Source organism: Nannospalax galili, unplaced genomic scaffold (assembly GCF_000622305.1).
Source record: "Nannospalax galili isolate Female #2095 unplaced genomic scaffold, S.galili_v1.0 scaffold528, whole genome shotgun sequence".
NCBI lineage: Eukaryota > Metazoa > Chordata > Mammalia > Rodentia > Spalacidae > Nannospalax > Nannospalax galili.
Genome location: NW_008359681.1, coordinates 608,281 through 628,911, shown reverse-complemented (window position 1 = coordinate 628,911; position 20,631 = coordinate 608,281). Strand labels below are relative to the sequence as shown.

The 20,631-nt window shown below is 41.3% G+C and overlaps 1 protein-coding gene across 30 annotated transcripts in view; it reads right to left on the bottom strand.

Moving 5' to 3' along the window:
- Positions 1-20,631, bottom strand: part of Dock9 (dedicator of cytokinesis 9) — a 333,922-nt gene that overhangs the window by 67,931 nt on the left and 245,360 nt on the right. For all 30 annotated transcript variants that reach the window (XM_008823583.3, XM_029558890.1, XM_017795710.2 and 27 more), the window contains exons 28-35: positions 14,966-15,112; positions 14,723-14,806; positions 13,926-14,037; positions 11,224-11,402; positions 10,904-11,017; positions 8,050-8,167; positions 3,097-3,230; positions 699-813 (exon numbers count right to left, since the gene is read on the bottom strand). In XM_008823583.3, the coding sequence (XP_008821805.1) occupies positions 699-813; positions 3,097-3,230; positions 8,050-8,167; positions 10,904-11,017; positions 11,224-11,402; positions 13,926-14,037; positions 14,723-14,806; positions 14,966-15,112 (1,003 nt within the window). The remainder of the gene's footprint in view (positions 1-698; positions 814-3,096; positions 3,231-8,049; positions 8,168-10,903; positions 11,018-11,223; positions 11,403-13,925; positions 14,038-14,722; positions 14,807-14,965; positions 15,113-20,631) is intronic.

The window sequence follows — 20,631 nt, the reverse complement described above, 5'->3', positions numbered from 1 at the left end:
GCATTTAGTATATTAACATGTATTTCAAACAAGAAAGCTTATTTTAACTATTTGAAATGATCAACTAATGCCACTTAAAAAATTAAACTAATGCCGGTTGTAGTGGCACATGCCTTTAATCCCAGCACTCAGGGAGGCAGAGGCAGGAGGATCTCTGTGAGTTCAAGGCCAGCCTGGTCTACATAGTGAGTTCCAGGCCAGCTAGGGCTACAGAGAGACCCTGTCTCAAAAAGATTTAAAAAAATTAAACTAGATATTGTGATAATATTAAATTAAAAAAAAAAACAGCTGTCATTTGTGCTGGATAGTTTTGTCAACTTGACAGACCTGGGTAGAAGGAATATCAATTGAGGAATTTCCTTCATTGGATTGGGCCTGTGGCCATGTCTGTGGGGCATTTTCCTAATTATTGAGTGATGTGGGAGGGCCCAGCCCACTGTGGGCAGTGCCACCCCTGGGCAGGTGGTCCTAGGTTATATAAGAAAGCAGGCTGAACACAAGGCAGAGGAGCAAACCAGTAAGCAGTGTTCCTCCATGGTCTGTGCTCATTCCTGCCTTCAGGTTTTTGCTCTGAGTTCCTGCCTCAGCCTTCTCTTGAAGATGGACTGGGAGCTGCAAGACAAACTCTTTCCTTCTCAAACTGTTTTTGGTTAGTGTTTTACCACAGCAATAGGAAGTAACTAGGACATCAGACCCACCATCAGACATGCTCTTCAAGATGTAAAGGAAACACATTAGCAGGCTCTTAATCTCAGACTGGTCCAGTTTGTCACAGCGAACCACAGAATTTCCCAGAGTGCCACTCTGTTGATGCTGAAAAGGAAATATGAGTAATTTTTCTATTTCACAATTCACACATCTCCTTTAGGAGAGAAAGTGTCTTTAGCTTTGGGTCAACTCTTAAAAATAGCAAAGAACAAGTAAACCACAGGCACAAGTCACCCTTCACCCAAGTAGAGCACACACAAGCACTGCTTCTCAGAGCTGACAGTCTCCTTCGTACCTTTCCTGAGGGACAAGCCAGAAAGCACAAACCTTTCACACTGGAAGACCTCAGCTGAAGTTATGCCAAGTAAAAAATCTTCTGAAATGCCAAGTAAAAATGTCATGCAAAAAAGTGTGTGTGCTAGGATCCAACATAGAAGATAAGACCCTGAAGACATCACACAGGTGCCCATCTCCTCAGAACAGCAGCGTCTGCAACGGCCAGAAGGGTCTGAGATGCTGCTGCGCAGTAGCCCTGGAAGCCTGCAGCTCAGGCACTGTCAATCAGGGCACATCGTGGGATGCACTGTGGGTACTGACTGAGAAACACCTGACAGATGCACAACAGGATACACAGTGAGGTGTCAGCACAGCACTGCTGAAGACCATAAACCAATGAAGTCACTCTATCATCAGCTTAGTTCAACACTGCAAACCTCAGAAAGCGCAGGGCTGAGGACAAGGGCAGTTTTACCACTAGGCAGAAGCAGGTTCTCATTAAAAAACAAAAAAAAAATATGAGTAAGAATCTCAGCTCCTGGTTAGTAACACAGGAGATTAAAAAAAAAAAAAGAGTCCTCCAAATTTTATTTCCAATTGAAACAAAGAATATTTTTTTTTGCCAAATACCAAATGAAAAAATAAAAAAGTGAAAGAAGATATTTCTTTCAAAGTATTGATGGCCAGTTGAAAAAATATATACAATGAGAAGATTTAATTAATAAGAAATGTATTTTTATTTAAGGAAGAATCTACGTGCCATTAGTGGCAAAACTGGCGTGGATGCATTATCAAGCCCTCCACTGAATCAAGAGCTGCCAACAGATTGCAGTACTTCCTGCAGGGGGAAGAAGGGTGTGGCATGCAAAGTTTCCTCTGGCAAAGATGGAATTGTTAGAAGGGAAAAATCCATGGTGATCCGGTTTTTCCTGGCTGACTGGCAGCTCTCCTCCTCCTCTCCAGGACTGCGAACGACACAAGCCGAGTGCCTGCGGAGCAGCTTTTCCCTCTACACATGAAGGCATGTTGGGGTCAAGGGGAAAATTCATCACGTAAGGACAGATCCATGCTGAGATGTCCACAGCTCAACGTAAGTGCACCTAAGGTAATCACACTGATGCCATTCACAGAATCTGTGACAAGGTTATAAGCTTGACGCTGATACTTGAGGAACGGTGTTCTAGGAACTAGGAATATATTTCTAAATGGTTTACCTGCTTATTAACAGAAAGCTTTCCTGTAACTTGAAGTAACTTAGGAAGACAGGGCCCAGGTAATACCAGGCTACAGGGTTCCAGGTTAACGCTAACCTTTATCCTTCTCCATAAAGTTCAGAATAGGCTGAGGTTTCAGTCATTTAAAGAGAAAAGGCTAAATAGGAGGAAGTTGTGTTAGGGGTGGGCACAGTGTAAACATTGATTCAGCTACACCTTGGGCCTGCATCACCAATAGGATCAATTCATCTGTTCTGGAAGTGGCCTTTGACCTAGAATGCAAACAGACAACCTGATGCAGAATCATTTTTCCCATTGTAAATAGTGCTTTTATTTGAGACCTTGGAAAGACGAATCTATTTCAGGGGGCTCCAGGCATATGTAGCTACACAGGAGAGCACTTGCCTGATGTGCAGAAGGCTCTGATTTTAAAAAATATTTTATTTATTATTTTTATTTCATGTATATGAGTGTATTGCCTGCATGTAGGTAAGTGCACCCGTGTTGTGCAATGCCTGCAGAGGACAGAAGAGACCATCAGATCCCCTGGAACTGGAGTTACAAACAGTTGTTAGCTGCCATGTGGGTGCTGGGATTCGAACCTGGGTCTTCTGCAAGAACAACCAGTGTTCTTAACTGCTGAGCCATCTCTCCAGCCCCAGAAGGCTCTGATTTTTTAATTACAGCACCATACCAAAACAATAACAACGACAACAGAATTTCAGGGGATTGGCCCAAATCTTACATAAAGCTCTGGTCATCTACTGCACATAAACTAAGTTGCTTTAAAAAACAAACTTAAAAGGTCACATCAACAAACAGTAGAACATGAACCAGGTTTTCTTTGAGCTATATCCGTTAGCTATCAGAAACAGTGTGCTTTGTGACAAGAAATCACCTTATCCAGGGAATTGCTCTTCTCACTGTTCCTTTCTGGAAGGCTGTTCCCCGAGTCTGTGCTTATTAGAGAGCCTCTTGAGTCAGCATTTCTCACGCTGTTGATGTTGGGGGTTGACGTTGTATATGGAGAAGCTGAATGGATATCAAAGCAAGACCAATGGTTTGGTAAGACAGCAAAATAAAGCACTAAATTTAGGAGAAATTGCTTTTGTGGCCCTTATTTTTCTGTAAGGACATGCTTGAGAGTTATATTCAATGACTTCACCTTTGAAGAACCAAGTGAATACAGGTGAATTCTGAGAGTGAAAAAAACTTTCATCTGAAACATTCAGAATAAGTGTTAAATCACTGAATGGAAATCACTTTTGTTTGCTCAGACTGTAGTAGCATGCACTGTTTCATAACAGGATAGAAAAAGAAAAAAAAAGAGATAAATCCATTTAAAACATGCATCAAAAAATAAAATAAACCACACTGCAAACCCCTAACTTGCAAACTGTATGCTAAGCTGCCCTAGAAAATTCCCAGTAAATGTGACAGTCCATTTAAAAATTTCAGTGACACACCATGACAGCTGACCTTGGCTGTAAGTGCATTTCAACACTGGACCATGCTACACTCTTTCTGATGATGTCATATCTTCCTGCAGCTGGCACTAAGCAGTTGCTATGATAAAAGCAAGTTCTGGACAAAAATCAGTGTGGAACAGGAAGTAAAGGTGGTGGACAATATGATTCCAAAGTATGAAAAATTGAGTAGCCAGCAAACATGCACAAGTCATTAGTAATACAGCCTGTAGGTATTTAAAATGAAATGAAAGCATTTTTCTTTATATGCATGTGTGCTACTTTTAAAGTATTTATTATTTTTATGAGTGTATTGCTTGCATATATATGTGTAAGACTCATGTCATACAATACCTGAGGAGGTCAGAAGATGGTGTCGGATTCCCCTAGAGCTGGAGTTATGGATGATTGTTAGCTGCTATGTGGGTGCTGCTCTTAACCATTGAGTCATCTCTCCAGTCCCCATATGTAATATTTTTGAAAGGGCTACTAAGTTGTTGGGAAATACATATTAAGTCATAGTTTATTATTGAACATAACTGTTAAAAGACAAGCAAAGTCTACTAAAGAAAACTATTGGTTTGGGCCTAGCAACACAATGAAAAAATTATTGTGATGGTAAGGTCCATTCTTAATATATAAAATGAAATATTTGGGAATCTTTTTGTAAACAGAGGAAGAAAGGAAATCTCACTTGGAAATGAAATTTTGATATGTATGAAAAAACAGTATTTGAAAGTAGAAAACAGCTTCCACTTTGGTACTATGGAGATTTTCTTAAGGGAATGGGTTGACTTCCTGCTTAGATAAGATTTAAATAAATTACATGATACAAATGACTCTTGTGGACTTGGCATTCTGTGCTGAACCAACAGGCATTCAGCAGAAAGGCCAGGTTTTGCATATGGTGTGAGGAAATTGTTGGCACTGAACTCTGCAGCTGTGTGAGTACAGCCTCCCAGACCCAAGCCAAAGACACCGTTACTGCAACTCACAACAGGCCATTTTCTGACTGCAGTAGGAAAATCACCTTACACAGATAATTCTGGGATGGATGGATGGATGGATGGATGGATGGATGGATGGATGGGTGATTGAATGGATGGATGGGTGACTGGATGGATGGATGGGTGATTGGGTGGGTGGATGGATGGATGGATGATTAGATGGATGGATGGATGGATGGATGGGTGACTGGATGGATGGGTGATTGGGTGGATGGATGGATGGATGGATGGATGGATGGGTGACTGGATGGATGGATGGGTGATTGGGTGGGTGGATGGATGGATGGATGGATGATTAGATGGATGGATGGATGGATGGATGGATGGGTGACTGGATGGATGGGTGATTGGGTGGATGGATGGATGGATAAATGGATGGATGGATGGATGGATGGATGGGTGATTGGATGGATGGATGGATGGATGGGTGGATAGGTTTTTGGATGGATGGATTGATGGGTGAGTGGATAGAGGAATAAAGCAAGCCATCCTTGGAGTCACACTAATTATTTCTATAAGTCTCTCAGCTGTCATCATGCTTTTAAATTTCATGGCTAATGTCTCAAGTTCATCATTTTTCAGTCACCTCTCTCCTTAGCATTTACTCTAAAGCTACATGGAAGTCTACATGTCCCCAGGACAAAAACTGCAAGAATGTCCCAGGAACAGGTGAAAACCTTATGAAAAACTTTCTTTTCCTGACAGAAAGAAAAGAAATGCACACTATGAGCAAATTAAAATTCTCCTAAAATAATTGTGCTCCATAGTTAAGGTAGAACATGAAACTCAGGAGAAAGGGGTCCTCCTCAAGAAAGCAACAGGAGACCCAACATTCTGGATTTTCAAATCTGGTTCCAAACCGCAGTCCTAATTTAAGGCAAATACAGTAAGTTGAAATCAACATGCTTAGTTTGTCTCCAGAATGTGTGTGTTGTGTGTGTGTGTGTGCGTGTGTGTATGTATGTGTGTGTGCGCGTGTGTGTGTGTGTGTGTGTGTGTGTGTGTGTGCATGCATGTTTAGTATCTTGGCCTGGGGAATGACTTTATTTTTTAAACATTCCAATTCTTATTTTTAAACTATTTTTTATTACTATATATTCTTTGTATAAAGTGATGGGTTCATAATGACATTTTCACAGAGAATGACTCTTAAAGACCCTAAGTAACATGTGAGTAGCATATAAAGTTTGGCTTATCCCTCCTCCCTTTGTACCAATAGCCTGATACACCAAGCAGGTGGGCAAAGGGATTCTGAGCCTTAGACTCTCAGAGTAGTTTTAATCCAGGCTACTGGTTTTAGGAGTTCTCGTCACCATACTCCAAAAGCATTTGAGGAACTGGGGAGGAGTGTTCTAGGAGGGCTTCTTGAAGCTTGCTCCTGAAGGATCCACACCAGGACTAAAGTGAACTGGAGGCTTCTGATGAGTAAGAGTTGCTATAGCTCCAGAAAGCAAAACAAAACAAAAACCTAGAACCCAGTTCCAAGGTGGGGTTTCTGGAAGGCACTCCTAAAAGGGAGCTAGGATTTAGTCTGCCAGATGGGAGGAATACAGACAAAAGGTCAAGGTTAAATAAGCCTGCTGTGGTCAGTTCTGTAAAATGTGGATTTGGATCTTGAAATTCAATAAAGAATGAAAATAACCAGATCAGTCATAAGTCTCTTTCACAATTGCACTATGGATGTTCAGCAACCCCACATTCATCTTTCATTGGGTCATGATATGGATATCTTAAAGGCTCCTTTCTAAATTCCCAAGGACTCTCAAATCCTGACACAGTGAATTCTGAATTGGAGAGTATTAAGTAAGTCAAAACATTCCCCATGGTGGTTTGATCATTTCTACAAAGCCCTGCATGTTTCTCTTCAGATGCTATCGAGTACTGGTATCGAGCACTATACATATTGCATTGGTTCTTGATTCCTGACAACGGCAGTTTAGAGATGAGGATATGGAGGATGCAGGGGGTAGACACACTGCCATGGCAACCAGGCAGTGGTAGAGTCCAGACAGACCCAAAGCCACACCTGTCTGAGCTAAGCCAGTGCCCGAACCACTACAGAAAAACCCTCTGAAGAAGGTCACCTTCCAAGTTCCACAACAGTGGCTTGGCATGTGGGCAGGGCAGGATGGAGACAGGAGTGAAGGCCTCGGAGGAGAGGCAAGTAGAAACTTGCCACGGAGCCAGTATTTGCTGAGTGTTTACTGTATGGTATGCCAGATTCTGCTTCCAGAATTTCCTGTGAACTAACTCTTTAATCTTCATTTATTTGATTTTTGGTCTTTTTGAGACAGGGTCTCCTTGTAGCCACAGCTGACCTGGAGCTTGCTATTGTAGACCAGGCTGGCCTAGATCTCACTGAGATCCACCTGACTCACAGAGATCCTCCAGAGTTCTTGGATTAAAGGTGTGTGGCACCATATAACTATAAATAAGCTTGAGGATATAGGATAAATGAGCATTCATGTGGGCTTTCCAACAGTACGTTCTACCTCACTTCATCACCTTCTACGTAAGATGGAAAATCAACAACAGAGTAGAACACAGACTTAGAATGCATGTGTTAGTCCTGTGAATTCATGGGATAAAAGGCATGTTACTTTTCCTGGCCCCATGAATTTGTACCATCGATAAGTAGTGTAAGCACCAGCCACAGTAGGATTCTTCACTTGTTTAGAGTGTGGTTAGTGTACAGAAGTACACTGTGAACAGCTATTAAAATCCTTTGACTATATGTGTGTATACATACATATATATGTATATTACCAATTATATCACCATTATCTTTGCAAAGCTGTAGTTTCATTAGTCAAAATATAAATAGGCACATTTTCCCTAGCATTTCTCACAGACTTCTCGATTTAGCCTTGATTTGTGCCATCTGTTTTCCTTCCCATTGGGGCTGATTTTACATTGTGGAAATGATCAAAAAAAAAAAAAAAAAAAAATAAAAAAAAAAAAAAAAAAAAAAAAAAAAAACAGTACAGGACAGAAGATTTTTGAAAACTGATTTTAGGATTGAATCACAGCCATGAACGGCTACTTCCTTCAGCATTATGAACGAGACTGTCACACTTCATCTAAATCACCAACAGTGTAAGTAAATCCGTCTCTCGCCTCAACACCTGCAGACATTGTTTCTAAAAGCATAAAGAATTCAATTAAGATCTAAAATGGAAAATCAACTAAACAAGCATTGAACAAAAAGCAAAATGGCACAGCATGTGATAAAGTGTACTGTGTTTAGAAGTCACAAGGATTTTGGACTATTCAAGGCAGAAAGGCACACTTCCAAGTTCTAATTTGCAATTAACGACTTGTAAAATTAAAGACACTGAGTGATACTGGACAGGGGCGGGTAGGAGCAAGGAGCATTACCAATGCCAGAAATGGCCCCCAAGAGGTCTTTGTGCAGGCTGTGGTCGAGTGTGTTACCCTTCTGTGGTGTCACAAGTGGGTTCCCAGATGGCATAGCAAGGGACTCATCCTTCACAGTCTGTCAAAGAGGGAGAGAAACAGTCAGAGATGGCCGAACAAGACTCGTTAACTGTTCTTAAAGTGTGAGGAAAAATGGTGTAGGAAGGAAACAGAGTGGCCTGACTTGCACAGCATCTCAAGTGGGAGAGCAGATGCATAGCGCATGTGAGGCATGTGAGGGAGGAGGAAGGGGGGGCACTAAGCTGGGGAGACAGAGAAAACCTGTCCCCAGTTCCACCCGTCGCTTCTCTTCCTCCAGCAGCTTGAGCATCTTGCCCTGGCCACACTCTGACTTCCCACCTTTCGAGACCCTTCCAGCCTTTTGTTTCCGGCAGAACAGGCTTCCCTGGCTCTTTCTAACTGCAGACCACGCTTTTCTCACCCTAATAAGCCATGGAGAATTATGACAGCAGCAATGACCGTCTCTGGATCCTTGGATGGGAACTCTCCAGTCAGTGGAGAAACTATATTAATTTTACTTTGGTGAAACCCAAAGAAAGATTTATTCATTTTCCTCAGGGTTAAAACAAGACAGGAGGTTATGCGCTGTCTTTAGAAAGGTGATACTGGATGAGGTCAGTGAGGTGTGGGGAGGAAACAGAAGAAAGCTACTAACCTGATCATCTCAGACAACATTACTTAGGAAATAGATTAGTAACTGAAGAGACAGTGTAAAAAAACGGGACAGTGAATCATAGCAGAAGAGACAGAAACTCCCTAAGTGTATGCTTCAATGTCTAAGTGGCCAGATTAACAATGGAGATGGTTCAAGGTCCAGAATAAAGAGGAAAAAGAATTGGTGATCTGTCCCGTCACTGGCAGATAAGCCCTCTGAGGCTAGGAAAAGAGCTTGGGCAAGAGAGAGAATATGTTTCAGTTTGTAAAAGTTTCATAAAGTTTAATAACTAAAAGTTGTCTAGAGAGATGGCTGTGAGTAATGTGCCTGGTACACTAGCATGAGGAACTGAGTTTGAATCCCCAACACCCAGGTAAATGCCAGGCATGGTAGACCATGCCTATTATCCCAGCACTGGGGAGGCTGCAGAGACAGGTGGGTCCCCAGAACTCACTGGTCAGCCACCCTAGGCAAATCTGTGAGCTTTAGGTTCAGTGAGAGATCCTGTCTCAAAAAAATAAATTAGAGAATGACAAACGGAGACACCCAGTGTAGACCTCTGGCCTCCACACATGCATGCAGAGGCATGCACCCATGTGTACTTGCACACACATATGCAGACATGCATATATCATGCATACATATGAACATACACACAACATTACAGATTAATAATTAAAAAGGCTTTGAAATTGGGATGTGACAAGATTTTAATGTTAATGCTCTGCAAATGCTGAATTATAGCATGATTTCAAGAAATTATTTTTTTAAGAAAGGGTCTCCCTGTAGCCATAGGTGGCCTAGAATTTGCCATGTAGATCAGGCTGACCTCAGTATCATGGAGATCTGCCTGCCTCTACTTCCTGAGAGCTAGGATTAAAGGCATGCAAGAATCTTTTTAAAAATAAATTGGGGCTCGAGAGATTTGACAATAATTTGAGAGATAGCTCAGCAGTTAAGAGCACTGTCTGAACTCTACACACATGACATACACAGGTACACTTACATATATGCAAGTAAAACACCCATACACATAAAATAAGATAAATAAATTAAAAAATAATAAAATATAAATAAGACATATCAACAAGAATTGAAGACCAAGTAAAAAAATAAAACAATCTTTATGTAAAGTGTTTGAGGTAATTTCTGAGGTCATCTTAGAGCTTATTTAATTTTTCCTACTTCTTTGAGTGCTACACCAAGATAATGGAAATTAAAGGCATCAGTTCTCAGAGGTGGGAGCCTCATGTTGCTCTCTTGGCATATTTACTTTTAGTCTAATCAAGAGAAACTGGAGCTCAAAGAGATGGCTTTTCCCGGACTGTGCAGTGTATCACTATCAGAACCAAGGTCCACATGAGCTGTAATAGACACAGACTAGAATCATGACATTTTTTGCTCCTCCACTCCCCATACATGTTTGCTCTGAGACAGAGTTTCATGCAGCCCAGGCTGGCCTCAAATTTGCAATCCTCTGGCTGCCATCTCCCAGGTGCTGGGACTGGAGGCATATGCCACCGTACCCAGTTTTCCCATACTAATTTCCCAGTGTTTTGCTAAGCACACAGAATTAGGCTATTAGGAGATCAAGACTGAATATTTACTGATTAACTCAATCTTAGCCAGAAATGTAATTTATCAAGAGCATTATATGTGATATTGTTATTGGCAGAATAAAAGGAAGGAATACATTGGATTGGTTAGTGTCCCCTTCCTACCAAATCTGTGTCTACCTAGAGTCTCAGGATTTAATCTTATTTGGAAATGCATCTTTCCAGATGTAATTAAAATATAGTTTAGGATAGAGTCATATTGGGTGGGCCCTAAATTCAGTCACTTATGAGGAGGGTAGGGAAGAGGACACACAAAGACTGATACACACCAGACAGAACTCCACATGGACACAAAAGAAGAGTGGAATGACACAGCTCACCAAGAACACCAAGGGCTGTCTTGTCAGCAACCAGAAGCTAAGAGAGAAGCATCCCTTCCCTGGAGCCCCTGAAGACACCTTGACTGTGTACTCCCAATGGGAGGGGATAAAATTCTGCTCTAGTACACAGTGCTCTGTAGTACTCTGCTACAGCAGCTCTAAGGACACGACAGAGGCTGTAGTCAGTAACTCTGCTTACGTACACTGCCCGGGTTCACAGGGAAGGGCGACACATCCCTCACGTTGATCCGCTGGACGTTTTCAATAAGCAGACCAAACAGAGGCAGGTAGAGAGTGGCTATCCTTGCCTGATGACTCTGAAATGGAGACATACATGGTAAATTTGCCCCACAGTTCTGAGCAGTGGAAGATAGACTAGGTTGAACCAGTTATCTCCATTATTGGGATCTTTCCTGCAAGGAAAACGTCACAGTGTTGTTACCATGCTTTGCCTAAATTGTTTCTTCTATCACTTAAAATAAAGGACATTTATCAACGCCTACTTCCCTTGGAGAACACTCACCCTCGAAGAATATCTGTCATCAAAAGAATGTTTTATCAGTAGATTCTTGAGCACGCTGATGGCAATCACTCGGACCTCCCGAAATTCCTGGAGGGCAGTGCCCACCTCTCTCAGTAACAGTCCCACCAAGAAGTGGTTTCTGCAGAACTCGTCTGTTAAGGAGTAGTCAAGCTGGAGATCTGAAAGGGAGAAAGTATATTTGCTCAGGAGGACCCAGTGCCATCTGAACAAAATAAAATCACCACCCATCTTCACTCTGCACCCCTTGTGTGTGTGATGAGACTCAGCTTCACACAGGAAGAAGAGTGATTCTCTATTGCTGCTCTACTTTTTAAATTAAAAAAAATTTATTATTTTATGTGTATGAGTGTATTGCCTGCATGTATGTCAGTGTACCTGTATGTGTGATGCCTTTGAAGGCCAGGAGAAGGCGTTGGATCCTCTGGTACTCAAGTTACAGACAGTTGTTAGCCACTATATGGGTGATAGGAACTAAAGTTCGGTCCTTGGCAAGAGCAGTCAGTACTCTTATTCACAGAGCCATCTCCAGCCCTGCTGCTGAAACACAAATAACTGCCCTGAATTTTGATTGTGGAACTTGTGCCATTCTCCATAATGGGTGATTAGTTTTAGTACCAATTTTAGCACAACAGCAATCATATTAAAAATATAATTTTATTATTGACAAATTAAAAAAAGAAGTTATTGTAATCGTAAAAATATAGGTTAATATGTTCATAAAATCACATATTAAAGAAAGAATTAATACATATGCTTTATTAAAATGTCATTTACTTCCTGAGTTCAGCTATCCATTCCATAGCCATCAATGCTTGTATAACTTTCCCAAACCCAATGCATTAAAAACAATTTTTTTTTTTTTTGGCTTTTTGAGACAGCATTTCCCTGTAGCCCCAGCTGGCCTGGAGTCACTGTGTAGACCAGGATGGCCTCAAACTCACAAAGATCCACCTGCCTCTGCTTCCCGAGTGCTGGGATTAAAGGTATGTGCCACCATGCCCAGCTTTTAAATTTTATATATTTAATTTAAAAAAATTTATATGCATGAATGCTTCACCTACATGTATGTAAATGCACCATGTGAGTGTGATGCCCATGGAGGCCAGAAGAGGGTGTCAGATCCTCTGGAACTGGAGTTGCAGATGGTTGCTAGTTGCCATGTGGGTGCTAAGAATTGAACCTGGGTCCTCCTAAGAGCAGCCAGTGCTTTTAACCAGTGAGCTACCTCTTCAGTTCCACAACATATTTTAAATGACTAACATAAGCACATAACATATTTATTCTGCTTTTACTGAGTAATTTTTGTAATATTTTCTAAAATATTCCTCTTAATATTTCCAGACCTTAAAAAGCAAATAAAAAATTAACACAAACTAAAACTGAAATAGTCAAAGCACTGACCCAAACTCATCAGCAAGCTACACGTCAGAACTGAAAGCCCCTCCTCGGGAAGTGAGATGCAAACATGAACTCTACTAAGGGAGGGTGAATAAGAGCAGCAAACTGGTCAGGAAGCTTAGAGGACTGAGTTGTTAGACTGATAACCACTATGAGTGGAGATCCTATGAACCCTCCTTTGACTTGTACCACATATCTGATAGTTACTTAGAAATCTCTCCAATGTACTGTCTGAAGTCCTAGGGAGTTCTTTCGCAATAGAAAGAATATTTGTTTTTCCAGAACAATCACATTCAGTTCCTTATTAAACCCAGTTTATGCAAACCAGACTTCTCAGCTTGAATTCATGTAAACTTCTCAGAGAAGAAAATGATTTATGGTCTAAGTGTGTCTGCCTTAAGGTTAGTGCATGATCTGACAAACTAATTCACCTTCAGTCCTTCAGTGAAGAGAAAAGCTGTCTGAGATCAACTCTCTTTTAGACTTAAAGGGGATTGAAAGCAGTTCATAAAGACTCAACATACAAACATAAAAAGCTCATGAAAAAGCCATGTTGCTTTAAGCATCTGCTGTCACGGTGATCAAGGGCTGTGAAGGTGGTGGATGCATTTTGAGAGTGAAGCAAGGCTCGTTTGTTCTGTTTCTTAAAATAACACCCAGTATCTAGTGGCCCAGGAGCAAAGTGTCTCCCTGGGATGTTACAGCGATGTCTTAGCTATGTGGAAAACAAATTCCCCCATTCATCGGGTATTTCAAAACTGACCATAGCGAACAGAAAGGCTCGAATGAAGAGCATATGGAAGCATCTCAGGGGTCACTTGCATTCTTTATTTTTTACAGGAGGAAAATGCAAGAAAGCAAACATGGTGCCCACACCTACCTACATGAGTGTCATTTGACTCCACAGTTGGTGAAAGAAAAGCTAATCCATAAGAAAAAGGGGAACGTGAAACAAAAATAAAGTCCAGTAAATAAGATGGATTTCTGTCATTCAAGCATAAACATTTTTTAAAGGAAAAAGTCATGATATATATGTCTGATAAGCCCAGAAAAGTAAATTTCAGACCTGGTATGATCTGTAAAGTAGTCTGGTAAGTTTGCTGAAAAGTTAAGTATCTGCATACTATTTTAACAATGTTTTTGGAAATGGAAATTACAAAAGAAGAAAAACATTTAACCCATCAATGAAAAAAACCAAATTATAATATTTGAACCAATGCTTTTCTTATTAAAAATGAATGGTTCTCTTTGTGAGAAGATGAACACCCGCGAAGTCAGATTACCTTGGTATCTTTGAATCCTGCCTTTCCCAAACGGCATTGGTAAGTTCAAAGGAATATAATGTTCATGATTGCACACCACTCGGAGAAATTCAAACTTGTATTCAAAGAGGGTCTGCAGGAAAAATGTCTATAGTCACAAAATTCTCACTGGATATTACACATAGGAATATATATATATATATACATATACATATACATACATATATATATAATTAGAAACAAAACACCCAGGCCATTAGTGCTAGCTCCTTGACCCATAGGAACTGAAATGTTTCATTCCTTTACAGAGTTTAGGATGGCTGCAGGGATTGGTCAGAAAACAGAGAACATACTTCATTAAACAATGTCTTCACTGACTTTTAGGGAATATGTTATTTATGCTTCTCTTCTGTCTATAAAGGATTTCAGGTAGCTTATAGTTACAGAGACTCAATACTAATTTAAAAATTAGTAAGCCGAAGTACAATGAAAAAAGACAGATAATTCCATCAGAAAAAGGCTGCATGGTCTTTTCTTTAGTCTTGTTAAATAAACTAATTCACAAGACATACACTTTTGGTTTTCCAATTGAGAAGTTATTCAGGTACTAAAGAAAAAACCAATAGGTATATCTATTTTTCATTCTGGGCTATTTGGTCCCTAATACCACACACTTATTAATGCAGATAAGTACTAGTATTTCAAAGAGGGGAGTAGAGTGCCTCTGGGACTGAAGTCTGATGAGAAGTGAGAGGAACAAGTGGATTTTCAGATGTAGCCAGCCAGATGCAAAGAACGGTACCCAACAGCCACCCTACCTTCGGGTCTCCGGGAGCAAAGCAGCTGATATAGTTGTTGATCTGCTTGAAGACAAAGCCCCTGTCCATGAAGGTAAAACACCTCTGTGGAGGAAAGAAACACCAGTGTCAGCAGTTCAGGCCCACACTTGTGGAACCTTGGGTGCTACTTATCTGAGAACCTCTGCGGTCACCCTGCTGGGTAGCTCCTTAGAAAGCATGCTGTAGTCACAGCTGGTGCCCCGGCCCCCTGGTGGTCCATACCTTGATGAACATAGCAAGGCTGTGGTTTGCATTCTTAGATGCCTCTGGGTTATCTCGAAACTTCTGAGTGATGTGTGGCATCAACATGTTCACAACAGTTTCCACTGCATGATGGTAGGAAGCAGGAAATCGCTGGTTTCGCAAAAGCTAAAAGGGATTGAAAACAAACATTTAGTATTTTCTATGTTGCAACAATTGAAAGTAGGGATAGTTCATCTCTAAGTCCATTAAGTAAAGCCGAGGTTCTAATCTAATTTGTCTGACATTAGATAAGATGAGTCACTCCTATTGTCGCCTGCTAAGTTTGCTGAAAATTAAGTTTCTGCATACTATTTCGTCAATTCTTTTGAATATGAAAATTTCACAAGGAAAGAATTTAACACATCAATTAAAATATCAAACTGCAGTATAATATTTGAACTCTGTATTAGATAAGTGCTGAAATATTTGGACCTGTTTTGACACAATGAAGACCACTGTGGGTAGTGGTATTCATACAAATGAGAACAGAGATTTGTGTGGGGAGGGGCAGGTGTGTTCTTTGAGACAGTATTTCCTTGTAGCCCTGGCTGGCCTAGAACTTGCTATGTAGACCAGGCTGGCCTCGATCTCACTGAGACCCACCTGCCTCTGCCTTCAGAGTACTGGGATTAAAGGCATATGCCACCATGCCCCGGCTGGGGATAGAAATTCTGATCCAAAAGGTTAGCAGGAAAAGGGAGTGGGAACCTGCATATTCACTAGGCATCTTTGATGATTCTCTCAAAAACCTTTTATATCTCTCAGAAACCTTTTATATTTTTTATTTAAAATTATTTATTTATTTTTTATTTATGTGTGCACCACAGTGTATGTGTGGAGGTTAGAGGACAACCATTTATCAGGAGTTGGTTCTCTACTTTCACCATGTGGGTCTAGGGATCAAACTCAGGTCAGCAGGCTTGATGGTAAGTGCCTTTACCCATCCAGCCCTTTCAGAGACCTGTTAGAAAGCACTGGCCAAGCTTAACCCCAAAGCATCCAAACTAAAAATACATACATTAATGAATGCATGCATAAAGGGCATGGCAGGAGTCTGCTTTCAAGTAACTTTACATAATGATCTTTTTTCTCACTAATATGTACCTAAATATATTACTACTTAGCAATTAGCTGCATCTGTCACTATACATGTACATGTCAGGCACCTGTACTACATATTCTTAGGTACTTTTCATTCAAGATTCTGGTATTTAACGCATAAAACATGTTCAGTATCATGTCAGAAAGATCCAGGTCCCGCCTCCACGGATTTTGTAAGATCCCTATGGCTCAGTCTTTATCTCAAAGAGGGTCAGAGAGGGTAGGCAAATGTATGCTTAGTCACACAATTCAAATGATTCAGACCCAGATCTTCTAGGACTCCAAAGTTTTCTGTTATGTGAAACCACAATGCTTCTTCCCTGGTCCCATAAACAAAGAAATTTCCTAATGAAGTGGGAATGGTGCTCAATTAAATATTCCATTTATCCATTTATGCATCGAATTCTAACAGCCACAAAAGCACTGCCACCATGTAAAAATGAGGAAACATTAATAGTTCAGAAAAAAGCACTAATTGACCTTTACCTACCTTCCCTTTCTTTTTTGGTTTGGTGATGGGACTCCTTTAAAATGCAGGGACACATGGCTGCCCAGCTAGAGTCTATTTCCCAGGCCAACTTGCAGTTAGATGTGGGCCACATGACTAAGTTCTGTCCAATGGGCTGCAGAAAGTGACAGGTTTCTCCTCCAGACCATGCTCCTAAAAGGAGTGGCTTGCTTTCCTTGTTCTTTCCCAAGCCTGGAATGTGTTGTGGTGGTGAGCCAGTTTTTACACCATGGAGATTTGAGTAATGCCCTGGACTGGATAACTGGATAGGAGGTTGAGTCCCTGAATGACCTTGGGGAACCAGCTGCTCTCCTCTCCAAATTGTCTATCAGCTCACAGTTTTCCAAATAGAAAACCAAGTCTTTTGTCATACTTAGGCCATTGTTATTCTGGCCTGTTATAGAACTGCTAAGTTAGAATGTCTTCAAACAGGTCATACTTTGTAAATGGAGCCAGGGCCTGGATCCTTCAGACACGACACTGTGCATTATTTTATGCATTAAATAGTATAACCTATTATGAAATTTTGAGATACTAGGTTTTTTAATATTTTATTTATTATTTTTATTTTATGTGTACGAGTGTATTGCCTGCATGTATGTGAGTGCACCCATGTCATGCAATGCCGCAGAGGTCAGAAGAGGGTTTCAGATTCCCCTGGTATTGGAGTTAAGGATGGTTCGTAGCTGCCATGTGGGTGCTGGGAATCGAACCCAGGTCCTCTGCAAGAGCAGTCAGTGCTCTTAACCCTGAGCCATCTCTCCAGGCCCTGAGGTACTAATTTTTAACCATTTCAATTTCCAAATCAACAGCAAGAACATTTTTCTAAATTCAAAACCCACTGAGGCAGGATCAAGTCATAAAAATATGAATTTAACCTGCTCTCAAAAATGGAAGGGCTGTTTTTGAAATTTCAAAGGGATTTTGTTTCCTATGTATAACCAACCACCCTGTATCCTGAGATGAGTACACTAACAGATGACCAGCTTCCAGAACCCCTGCAATGGTCATCTAACCGTTAGGCAAGACTGCTCACTACCCAAGCTGGGGACTCCTGGAAAAATGGCACCCCAAGACATGTTGTTGGGCCTTCAGAATTGTGCTGACTCAGTGGCTACAAACACTAGGAAAATACATGAGGAATTCTGTCATGGATTGCATGGGCACTTGGCAAACCTATTTATCAATATCGTTATTAAAAGTAGGACTACCAGACATACACATTCCTGATACCATATAGCAATCCAGCTATGAAGTAGTCCTGCCAGAAAGAATTTCAAGCTAAGCTTCTAGATATCACTACAAATGCATAGAGTAAATGCAGGGAGTAAACAGCCATAGTATACAATACTGTGAGGTTACAATTGGCCAATTCTAGTATATAGGAAATTCTGCTGGACAATTACCCATGTTTTTCAACATACCCTACATTGAAAAACAAACAGATGGAAAGAAAACAGTTTGAGAATTTAAAAAAAAAATTGAGAAGCACACCAGCTAAATAGAGTATGTGGACTTTTTAAGATTCGGACTCAGCCAAATGAAATATAAAATGACATTTTGGGGACACCTGGGGTAAACTGAATATAGACTGGGTGTTAGGTGATAATGAGACATATTATTAATTTTACTTCATAATTGTGTAGTAGTGACACTTTTTAAAACCCCTTACCCATTAGTAATGACTCACTAAGTGTGGAATGGACACAGAAAGAGTGGCAGGATGTTGACTATTCAAGTTGAACTGTTGATAACATAAAACTTATTATGTTTTGGGGCTGGAGAGTTGGTTCAGCAGTTAAGAGCACTGACTGTTCTTACAGAGGACCTGGGTTCGATTCCCAGCACCCACATGGCGGCTAGCAACTCCCTAATGCCAGTTCCAGGGGTCTGATGCCCTCTTCTGACCTCCACGGACACTGCGCGACATGGTGCACTTACACACATGCAGGCAATACATTCATACACATAAAATTAAAATAGTAAAAAATTCATTATGTTCTACCCTCAACAGAAAAAAATCTCTATAGTAAGTCTGTATTTTAAAAACCAGTCAATGAACAATGGACATTATACATATCAACTCCTCAGCAAAGCTTTTCAGTGATCAGGAAATGCTAACTACAGGCCTTTGGTGGCTGTAGCAAGCTCTCTTAGAAGCAATAAACAGCTATGGTAAAATATCCTAATTTGACAATAAAACAAACTGAAGCCTTTTTATGAGGTATGATACTCATTTAAAGGTAATAAAGATCCAGGTAATTAGATGTTTTACGGAGGTTACTATAAACTGAACTGGAAGCTCTACAGCTGTTGTCTGAGGAGAGAACCGTGGGACAGCCAAGAGACTTCCCAGGCAAGCAGAACTTCAATTACTGGCCACGGCTTGGTATGAGGTTTCATGTCATCATTATGCTGCCTGTGAGGGTTTTCTTGCCCAGCACCTGTTCTCATAGGACCAGCCTCCTTTAGCCAGTCTGCTGTGCACCCAGCCCCTGCCCTGCTGTAAGCATGATACCCATGTGTCATTCTGCTGGCTGCTCAACCGAGTGAGTGCTCTCTGAAGACCGCAGCCTTGCTGGCACACCCCTGTGAGCACTGCTGTTAGAGCCAGGGCTTTGCAGTGACCTGCTGGTGGGCTCTCCCACACCATACAGGTGGTCTATGTGTACATAGTTGATGCTTCCCAAATCGCCCCTTCATTGGTGAGGACTCAGAACAGTATTCAAATGTTCACTTCTGGGTTCCTTACTGGGTTCTGCCACTCTCTAGTTACAGGCTTCTCTTCTATGGGTTGTTTTACTGCTCTGAAATACAATAAATAAGGCTTTTCATAAATATACATTTTTTTCCTGGGTTTAATGAACTACAGAAGTAACAGAGTTGAGGAGAAATCCACCAGTGATATTTACCAACAGTCTAGGTATTTCCCCTTATCAGAATCTGACATGATTACCCTTTTTGTCCATTTTCTTGAACTTTTCTTCTTCTCATAATTTCCACTCATGAAATCAGTTTTCCTTCCACAATCCACATTTATTTCACTCTCTCCACAGCTGGCCCCTGAGAAAGGAGCCCGAGGTCTCCAACTGTAGGAAGCATTCCTTCTGCAGGACCCCCCCCGCCCCCCGCCAGCCCTGTGCGCTGTGCTCTGAAATCTATGGCTGCATTTGACTACCCTGCCTTGCATCATCTGTCACCAGCCAATGACTGAGTGTGATGCAGATGCTAAGGCAGACTTGCTGCTGGGGGAAATGGGGCGCTGATGGATTGACTTTGGCTTAGGGACTGTGCTGGATAGCTTTAGTTGTCAACTTGACACACCTGGGGAGAGGGAACTTTAACTAGGGAATTTTCTCTACTGGACTGGCCTGTGGCCATATCTGTGGGGGTATTTTCTTCAATGCCGGGTGGTGTGGGAGGGCCCAGCCCACTGTGAGTGGTGCCACCCTGGGCAGGTGGTACTAGGTTGTGTAAGAAAGCAGACTGAGCACAGGCCAGAGGACCAAGCCAGTAAGCAGTGTTCCTCCATGGTCTATGATCCAGGTTCTTGCCCTGAATTCCTGCCTTGGCCTCCCTTGATGGCGAACTGGCAATGATATATGCAATTTCAGAGTCATGAGCTCAAAGGGAAAAGTAAGTTTTCCCTTCCCACAGCACCTTCTAAGGGTGGAAGCACAGATATTCACAATCAGCCTGACAGGCACAGAGTGTTCAGATTTGGTTTAGGGAGAAGCCTAGTCCATTTATCTTTCAACCTGTGTGTCTCACACTTTTAAAACCAAAGCTCTTGCTTTGCTTGAAGCCTAAGCAATAACACTTATAACAGATACACATCCTACCCTCTGTGAGTTTTCCACACTCTTTCTTAAGTGCACCTGTGGGATGCCAGCACTTAGCTTGATGCAGCATGGGAGGAAATGATGAAATTATAGTTGCTAAATATAAGTGACAAAAAGAAGCACCTAAGAAAATGTCAACCTAGAAGGCAGAGAATTAGAGGACTTCCCCATAGGCCTTGATGGGTTTGTTTTTT